Raw genomic sequence first — 10135 nt, 5'->3', positions numbered from 1 at the left:
TGTGTGTGTGTGTGTGTGTGTGTGTGTGTGTGTGTGTGTGTGTGTGTGTGTGTTTTTAACATTAGCCAAATATTGACCAAGATTTGTTCACATTTGTATTTTAAGCGCACTAAGAACTAGTGGTTAGTCCTCAAAAAACAGGTGAACAACAGAACTGACCAACTCTAAACACAAAGAAAACCAAAATAGGTTTAATTATTTTCTTTTTCTTGCTTTAGATTCAGATTCACAGCATATCGGGTTGGTTGGGTGATGCGTTATATCACTGAGGCTCCCCACATAATCAGTTTGTGTGCTTATCCTGTTAATGTAATTGCTGTGAAGCGCGCACCAACATCAGGGCCAGTTTCATCTCACTAAAAGCATGGCTCTGCCTGTTTTACGACCACAATACAGCAGCATGATGATGTCCAGCAGAAAGCTCTGGAGAGATTCACACAGCTGGATGCTCTTCCTTACAGAGAGCAGGTGTTTGTGTTATTTGATCATATATCACATATATATAGACCAGCCTACGTTGTGTTTTCTTTGTGACCGATGGGGGTGTGTGGAGATGGAGGAGATGAAACGGGCCGACAGAAACGCAGCGCAGTGCTACGAGCTCAACATACATAATCAATCAGGCCCCTGTGTGAACTGGAAAGATAAAATATGGGTTACACACAGCGTAGTGGGGCAGGCTGGTGTGTGCAGGATGAAAAGAGAAGAAAAGAGAAGCTCTGAGCCTGAGGAGCACACAGTAAAACACATAAAGCAAAGATTTTTTTAAAAAGATATTTGATTTATCTTTCATTTATTTCTGATCGTTTCTGTTTTAAACTGGATTTAATGATATGTTTCATACACAATGTAAAATAATGACTTAAGAATCCAAATATGTTTACTTATTTTGGTTTTAATACAAGTTTTTCAAAAAAGTGTAGAATGTAAAGGCTCTGACTGCTTTTAAAAGTAAAATAAACATAAAGTTTCATTACAAAAACAACAACAAAAAAACAAAACAAAGATTTGTAACCGACTATTATTTAGATTGAGGCAAAGTGCTTGTAAGAGCCAAGCTAACAGCTACTCAAAACCAGGCTAACAGCTGGTTAATGTAAAGTTAGCATGTAGACTAAGTCAAATGTGACTCAGAGTCAAAGTTATTGCTAGTATTGCTAACAGCAAGGCAGTTTAAAGCTACAGCATGAAAGAATCATGTTAACAGCTCGTCAGTTCATGGTCATTTCAGGCTCTGACTGTGGGAAACTAATGAGAGAAGCTAACTGCTACTCAAAGTAAGACTAACAGGAATCTAATAGCTCATCAGGCTCAAGCTAGCAGCTAAAGGCTCACACTGACAGTTACTCAAAACGAAGCTAACAGCTGTTTAGCATCAGTTAGCAGGCAGTCTTAGCTTACAGTGAGTCAGAATTGGTCTAATAGCTCATATTGTCCAAGGTAACAGCTTGTCAACGTCAAGCTATCAGGTATTTCCTGCCATTAGCTTAGAATCTGAGTCAGAATAATAACCAGCTAAAGTCGAGCTAACAGAGACTCTGAATGCTAACTCAGATTCAGACTAAGCACTGGTGTACAAGAGGAATAATTATATGGATAGTCATTTTGCACTAAGGCATGTTTTCATCAGAAGGAAATGTACTAGGTCACTCTGAACTGGAAAGTCAGGAACAAATTCAGATTTGGAGAGATGAGGAGATAATTCTTGATATACTCATGTAGGCAGGTTTGATGCGTCACAGCTGTGGACACTTCCAGGAAACTATCATAGCATTTCAGCAAATCACAAGTCAAAAGATCTGCTTCAATCACAAAATGAACTAGACCAGGACAAATATATGGACAGGTTGGAGGCTGTGAGAAATGTGTGAATGTGAAACTTGTGTAAAATGTAGGTTTGCTAAGAAACCTCCAATTCTGGTCCACATAAAGTGGACGGAAACAGTGTGGTGTGATTTGTTTTTGGTATTGACCATTTTTTCACTCCCCAAAGAATTGGCGCCCAACGTGGGGCTTGGCCTTAACCCCTAAAGACGGAGCTGTGGCTTCTTCTCCAGACGCCTGGAAGTAATGGAAGAAAGCATCGTTCCTGGTAACTATTGATTGTTAACATTACACCAGGCTCCACAGAGCAACTAATGCAGAAACATTTTAACACACATTCTTTTGTAATGAGTTAATTTCCAGCCACCTGTGATAATCATGGTGTAGCAGTTTCTTTGTTTAAGTATCTTGTAGAAAAATAGATGGACAACAACAAATACATACAGCAAAGACAGGACAACTTTATTACTGTATTTTAGTTACAAAGTAAAATTACATTGATTTTAGGTACAAGAATCAAAATTTACATTTGGTTGAGTAAAATTTGTAAAGGTAAACATGTCATGTGTATAAGCTACTGCAGTATCTGTAGCCAAGCGTCCCCATCCATAAAACGACTAAACCTAATCAAAACAAGAAATATGTAACTTTTAAAGGAGGCTCCCAAAGGAGATGATTGACAGTTGAACATTTAATAATGATGACAGTAAAAAAACAGCAAATATATATGTGAAAATTACAGAATTAAACCAACTATTCCTATTACAGTTTGATGAACGCAGCTGTGTCTCCTCCTGAATAGTACAAATAGTAGTAAAAAAACCCAATCCCAACATACAGAGGCTGAGTGAATCTGGTCTGGACTCTGTGGATCAGAGTCATGGTACCGGAGACGCTGTAGAAAGACAGAATACCTGCTCTGTGGTCCAGGTACACTCCTATTCTGGAGGAAACTGGACCTGGTATTTTGGTTTCAAATTTGTTATTCCTGAATATGTAACTGCTGCTGTCACAACGTAAAGCCCAGGAGTTGTCATTGAAGCCAAAGGCACATTCATACGAGTTACCTGCCCTGCTGATTGTTGGGTATGAAACTGCCACTTCAATACCTCTGCCTCCCCACTCCACCTCCCAGTAACAACATCCAGTCAGACTCTCTTTACTTAATACCTGAATCCAAGAACTGAATCGATCTGGATGGTCCATATATGACTGTTTTTGCTTAGTCAAAGTTGCTCTTCTGTCATCGTCAGACAGCAACAGGTAACTGTGTGCTGTGCTTGGGTCCAGATTGATGTGTCGGACATATTTCAGGAAGTCATCTCTGGTCTGTGGTAGAACATCCGCTTCAGTGACTCTCAGTGAGATGATTGTCCATGTGTCTCTCAGGACGTCCTGTAGATTGTCCCTGAGCTCTGTCACAGCTGCTGTCACGTCCTCAAAGTGTCTCAGAGGACGGATCTTGATCCTGGATGAGTGTGTCGGCTCCCTGAGTGCTGGCAGTGAGGGGTAGTTGAGGAGAAACTGGGTGTGATCCTCTGTGTGTGAGAGCTGCTCCAGCTCAGCGTCTTTCCTCTTCAGCTCAGTGATCTCCTGCTCCAGCTTCTCCTGAACATCTTTGACTCGACTCACTTCAGTTTCCTGCTGGGATCTGATCTGCTGCTTCACCTCAGAGCTTCTTTCCTGGAGGAGACGGATCAGCTCAGTGAAGATCTTCTCACTGTCCTCCACTGCTTTATCAGCAGAGACATTGATGGCCTCCACCTCCTGTTGAAGCAGCTTCACATCTTCCTTTTGGTCCTGGATTCTCTGATGGATTTGTTGTCGACTCTCCTGGAGCTTCTTCTGCTTCTCAGCTCTTTCTGCTGCTGCTGGGACTGTTTCATGGCCTTTATGTTCATCCATAGTGCAGAGATAACAGATACACTGCTGATCAGTACGACAGAAGATCTTCATCACCTCATCATGACGAGAGCAGATGTTCTGCTGGAGGTTCTTAGAGGGATCCACCAGCTTGTGTTTCTGTAAAGGTGGAGCATTGTAGTGAGGTTGGAGGTGATTCTTACAGTAAGAAGCTGGACATGATAAACAGGACTTGACAGCTTTCCTCTTCCTCCCAGTACAGACATCACAGGCCACATCTTCAGGTCCAGCATAGCAGTGATCAGCTGCAGCAGCTTGAAGTCCATTCTTCTTTAGATCCTCCGGTAAGGCAGCTAACGTCATGTTTTTTTTTAGGACAGGGCTCGGTTTGAACTCTTTCCTGCACTGAGGACAGGTGTAGATTTTCTTCTGATCTTCTTCATCCCAGTGGTGTTTAATACAGTTCATACAGTAACTGTGTCCACAGGGAATCGTCACCGGATTCTTCAGTAGATCCAAACAGATCGAACAGGAGATTTTCTCCATCTTAACTCCTCTCTGCTCTGTTTCAGCTCTCAGTAAAAATGCCTCTGTGAGATTCAGCTGTACTTTTATTGCTTCCAGTGGACGTCATCTAAGGTGGAATGTACCTGTTGGCCAAACCCTTAAGATTGTCAAGAAATAACTTTGATAGGTGGAGCTGTCAGTGTTTCATAAAAAGAAGGTGGAGTCTGATGCTTGGAAAAATACATGACTGAACATTTCTCAGAGTGCGGATAAAAACACAGACAGTTCAAAACATCAGCAATTCACTGTAAAAACAAAATCTTACCAAGTAATTTTGGCCCAGTGCAAAATTATACTTGAAAAAAGACAAGACTAAGTTACAAATAACTTTTCAGCAAGACATATATTAATTTGTTTATAATTAATAATGCCTTAAAATGGATTAAAACATTATAGTTGCATTGGCAGATTATATTATAACACAACATTTTTCCCCATAAGTGAAATAATCTACCAATGGAACTAGAACATTTTCATCAATATTAAGGCATTATTAATTACAAACAAATTAATATATATCTTGCTGAAAAGTTACTCATAAATTGTCTTATCGTAAGTGAAGTAAAACACTTGCAGTAGAAACTAGACCAAAGATATTTGGTAAGATGTTATATTTTTGCAGTGAACACCATTAAACATTCAGTTTTACTAGCAGCTGTTGTTGGGCAACAGAAAACCAACAATTCACAATAACTTGAATTATTAATTAAAAGGGAAATGAGAATAGTGAGGAGTTTGTTCTTTAAGGTAACAGCTGCTCATTGTGTGAACAATTTTGTTGCTCATTGTGTAAACAATGAGCAACAAAATATAGATCCTGATATTATTGAAAAGAGCGTGTTGTGAAGGAACTCTTTAACAGAACACTTTGAGTCTTGACATTTAACATAATTACATAATTACATAATAATAATAATGATAATAGGCTGTTATTATCATCCTGTCTGTTTCAGTTTTAAACCGGTTTGTTTTTCGGTCTGCCTGTTTGCTCCTGTTTGTTCCAACCTGCAGCTGAAAAACATCTGTGATCCATCGGGACCCAGGAGGTTCTGCTGCTTCCCAACAGAACCACCAGGATCCCCTCAGGTAGCGACAATAACTCACATGGAAACGGGCGAACCCAGAGGAAAGAGGATGGTGATGAACAGAAACACCACAAGGACACGTCTCTGAAGAAACAGGCCAATATATTTTACTATTATTGGCCTTTTCTTCCTCCTTCCCTTCAGTTTTTTAATATTTCTATTTTTTCAATCACCATTCTGTTTTCCATTTAACTACCTTCCATTTCTTGTCTCTGTTTCCTGTTTTCACCATTTTCTTTACGTTTTCATGCTTTTTTTCCCCTCTGATGTATTCAGTGAATTTTAAAAGGCTCAGAAAACCCAAAAAGCCGTCGGAGTGTTTGCAGAAAACAAAGCTCACATGTTGAATACTAACAAGCAGGAGAAGCCGGGGATTCGGGTTTTGTTTTATTAATGAAGCTCAGAGAAAGATGCTCACACCTCCTACGTGTTTTCTTCTTCTTCTGGTTCTGGTTCTGGACGGCGAGCCCGGTTCTGGTTGCGTAACGCTTTCCGCTCCGTTCTCCCACCAACTCCCACGTAGAGAAACATGAAGCTCTGCTGGGATTCAGACAGGAAGCGAGGAGACGGAGGCTGAAGCTGAACTTCATGCTGCTGTGACGTAAATCAATAAATAAAAATCATTTTTCATTCAAAACTAGAAAAACGTTTCCATTCATTTCTACATGGTGACTTTTATTTTAATTAAACTAAATTATAATTCAAAACACTTCAGTGACTCCAAAAGGAAATTACATTTTAGAAACTAATTACTTTTCTGAATTAAACTGAAGTTAATACTAAGAAAATCTTTAAATGAAAACAGAAGGTAAACTGTTAGTGATCTGGATCAGCCAGTTTTATTTATTTATCAATATTTCCTGTTGCATTTTATTACTGAACCATATTTGCTCCTCAGAAAATGTCAAATAGCTTTTAAACAGATTATTTTTCATTTATTCAGGAAAATATCATTATTTATGAACATTTATATAAAATAAAGCTGGAGAAAAGTGTTAAAATCTCAAAGACCGATGCTATTGGTGAGACATTAATAGACATAAATATTTTAACATGAAATGTCATATTTTCATCCACTGTAAACAGAAAATCATCATAATTAACACAAATAAAGGCTTGAAAACATCAGTTTGTTAATCTATACAAAGAGTTTCACTTAAAGTGAATTTATTTAAAAGCAAACTTTAAGCAGATATTAAACAGGCTTTTCATAAAGTCAGTTTTTGCATTAAAATGTATTTTTTATTGGTTTAATTTAATATTTTGACCTTAAATGTCATATTTTCATTAACTGTTAACAGAAAATCATAATTAACTGAAATAAAGGCTTGAAAACACCAGTTTGTGTTAATCTGCTTCACTTAGAGTAAATTTAATTACTGAAATAAATGAAGTTTTCAGTAATACTCATATTTATTGAATCTGTATAATAGATCTGAGCTGTTCTGGTTAATTTTACTTTATTGAAAATGTGGCAGAAATACATTTATTTATCTTTATCATAGGAGTTATTAGATTAACAACCATCAGTCCAGATTTTTATAAAAACTCATGTTTATTGATTCATATTCATTCATCCAGGACTTTTTCCACTCAACCAGGACAATATTTCCTCTGTTTTCTTTTATTTATAAAAAGTTCATTATGTACATCCTCTCTTTATTTACACTATTTCACAGAAAACGATCGTCGGAGAGCCTCACACCTGCAGGAGGTCAGCGCTCCTGCCTGAAATACCACTTGTTGCTGGGAAGATGTGTCCAAACTCTGCTTACTGTTGCCTAGCAACAGCAGCGCATCGAATTAATGTCTGCAGCCAGCAGCTGATTTAAATTATATATTCTCTTTTTTTATTATTCTTATTCGTTTCAATAGCCGAGGAAAAACATGAAAGAAGGGTTTCGCTTCATAAACTCAAAACAGAAATTAATTAAAAAGATTCTGATTTTCTACAAGCTGAATTAAAGAGAATCTGCTCCAAACAGGCAGAATCATTATTAAACCATCTGATATCTGCGTTTTTAATCATTTATTGTCAAAACGTGACTAAATGTTCAAACAAGGCAGATTTCTGAGGTTCATTAGATTAAATTTAAACTTGGATTAAATGTGTAATTGAGGGATTAACAAGGAGACGAACATAATTATGGTTCAGCTGCGCAAATAAACGAAAAAGATAATAATTACTGGCAGGATGATAGAAAAAATGAAAGCTCCCTGACATCAAACGTAATAGAAGCAAATTTGTTAAATACTGAATAAATCTCTTGCCAGTGAAAAGGAAAACATGAAAATATGATTTATGTGCAGATAAAAGCAGATGATCTGATCCTCTCTGCTGTTTAATGTTTTTACATGACATCTGTCCAGCACTGAAATGTTCCTAAAGTTACTGAGTTTAAGGAAAAAATAAGAAAAAACAACAAATGGTTAATGAGTACTAAAGCTAAATACATCTAGTTCTATCCTGTTTTTAAAGTATATTAGATTAAAAACAGCATATCTAATGTTTTCAACTGAAAAAGTGGTATTGTTGCTGCAACGCTTTGTTTTTTCTACCCGTCGTTCAAGTAATAAATGTGTTTTTGGCTGTTAAAAGGAAAGAAAAAGGCACAAGGTGATAAATGCTTTCTGTTTTCATAAACCGCGCTCTTCCTCCTACATCTATATTCATCACATTTAGAAAGTTTACAAGGCTGAATAAAATAAATCAGCAGGATTTAGAGGCGTCTGCTGCGGGAGTTTGGGGTGTAATAATCTCTTTTCTCTTCATATAAACCTTTTTTTTATTGTTCCCTTTTCTAAAGAAAGATGATAAAAAAGTACTTAGCCTCCGATCTGAAACATTTACAGACCTTGAGCAGATTTCGCTCTGAATAACTTGGATATTTCTGCGTCATTTCTTTCACTTCCAAAGAAAAACTTAAGATTTATCCTTGGACAACTGGATTAAATGTTAGATTTAAAAGTAAATATGACACTTTATGAGGAGAAACAAGTAGAAAAACAAATAAAAACTGAAATGTGTTCACAGCTACAGAAAGCCCAACAACTTCCCTTTGTTAGCTGTATTTGAATTAGATTTGATTTTGGACTAATGTAGCAAAGAACAAGAAAAAAAACACGGTTTCCATGGCGATTCCCACCTTTTTCGGGGAGCACGTAGAAAGAGGCGGAGCCACAATTTTAGCCTCAAACAAATCAAATGTTTTCAACTGAAACTAAACAAAGCTTTTAGAGATTTATGGTGGAAATTTAACGTAGTTTTTGACAGAAACATTTAGAGATTAAATAAAACGGGTTCAGGCGAACACACTGAGCGCTCTGAGGGCATTTGACTGAAATCTGAAAATCCCACAGCAGTGAGAGACGCAAAGAGGAGAAAAAATCCTGCATTTTGAAGATTAATTTGTATATGTGGAGATGAAAGTGCAGGAAGGAGATCAGTTCAAATCAAGAAGTTTTTGAAAACTTCTCAAGTAAAATAAACAGCAGATTAGTAATATTTGTGATTTTATGAGTCTGACCAAATCTTCTGATTAACCTATAATTGATGTTTTCTCTATTTTCTCCCATCTCAACCTGCAGTGGATCGGTTTCATTTTGCTTCTGTTATTTCCAGCGGAGCAGTTTTAAATGCTCCAGCTGTTGCAGATGTGAGGCTCTGGTTGTGGTTTCTGGTTGGGTCTCCCTCTTCTCATGACGTGGAAACGATATTCCAGCTGCGGCCGGATAACACCGGTTTCAGATCAACACCGACTGAAGACAGGCGGGGAAATCCCTGGCCGCCATTACGATTTGGTAGGTTTGGTTAGTTTAAACAGCATCTTCACCTCCTCATTGGTACAGCAGCAAAAAGCAAAACAAAAAACAGAAAAAGGAGTGAAATCCCTCGTTCGTCTGTTTGTCAAACATTCATATATTACATCCATTATTCTTTTCGATTCATCGTCCAGCAGCAGGTTCTTCTTGTCCGTCGTTTCTGGTCGTGTTGTAACATTCACAGCTGACTGACTGGCTCAGTCGGACTTTGGTCAACAACAACAACAACAAAGAGTCTTTTTCCAATCTGATTGGTCGGTTTCGCTCTCATTTCAGGTCTGAGTCGGTCTTGGTGTCGTCCAGGTCAAAGTCCAAAACGAGCAGCTTGGTCTCCTCGGTGCCGTTCCTGCTTCCTGCAGCGCAAACCAGCCGGGTGTCGGACGCTCTGATTCGCCAAACCACGCCGCCTGAGGAGCAACGCAGAGTCAGTCAGTCAATCAATCAATCAATCAATCAATCAGTATAGCACATTTCAGCAACAAGGCAGTTCAAAGTGCTCATGAAACAGTCAACAAAATCAAATATTGATTGTTTCATTGATTACGTTTCAAATCCAACTCTAACCAGGTGGGTTTTAAGTTGAGATTTAAAGGCACCCAGTGTTTCAGCTGTTTTACAGTTTTCTGGAAGTTTGTTCCAAATCTGTGGTGCATAGAAACTGAATGCTGCTTCTCCTCGTTTGGTTCTGGTTCTGGTTCTGGGGATGCAGAGCAGAACCAGAACCTGAGGGGTCTAGACGTTGGTACAGCAATAACAGATCTTTAATGTATTGTGGTGCTAAACTGTTCAGTGATTTATAAACTAACAGTATTTTAAAGTCTATCCTCTGAGCTACAGGGAGCCAGTGTAGGGACTTTAAAACTGGTGTTATGTGCTCCATCTTCCTGGTATTGAGGAAAATGAATATTTTTAGTGTTTAATATAGTTAATCTTACGGCATGTGAAAAAGGTATATTGACCATGGCCATTTTGAA

The 10135-nt window shown here is 38.0% G+C and overlaps 2 protein-coding genes across 2 annotated transcripts in view; both read right to left on the bottom strand.

The window, feature by feature from the left end:
* Positions 1 to 2265: 2265 nt before the first annotated feature.
* Positions 2266 to 4274, bottom strand: LOC106952666 (tripartite motif-containing protein 16-like). The gene has a single exon (XM_015040915.1). The coding sequence runs from the start codon at positions 4231 to 4233 to the stop codon at positions 2587 to 2589; it is 1647 nt and encodes a 548-aa protein (XP_014896401.1). The 5' UTR covers positions 4234 to 4274; the 3' UTR covers positions 2266 to 2586.
* Positions 4275 to 6880: 2606 nt separating this feature from the next.
* LOC106952655 (F-box/WD repeat-containing protein 7-like) overlaps positions 6881 to 10135 on the bottom strand; it is a 26868-nt gene continuing 23613 nt past the window's right edge. The window contains exon 13 of the mRNA XM_015040895.1: positions 6881 to 9568. Coding sequence (XP_014896381.1) covers positions 9429 to 9568 — 140 coding nt within the window. The 3' untranslated portion in view covers positions 6881 to 9428. The remainder of the gene's footprint in view (positions 9569 to 10135) is intronic.

Source organism: Poecilia latipinna, unplaced genomic scaffold, assembly GCF_001443285.1.
Source record: "Poecilia latipinna isolate Pla-1442-1.1 unplaced genomic scaffold, P_latipinna-1.0 Scaffold533, whole genome shotgun sequence".
In the NCBI taxonomy this organism is placed as follows: Eukaryota; Metazoa; Chordata; class Actinopteri; order Cyprinodontiformes; family Poeciliidae; genus Poecilia; species Poecilia latipinna.
This window is presented reverse-complemented; position numbering and strand designations above follow the sequence as displayed.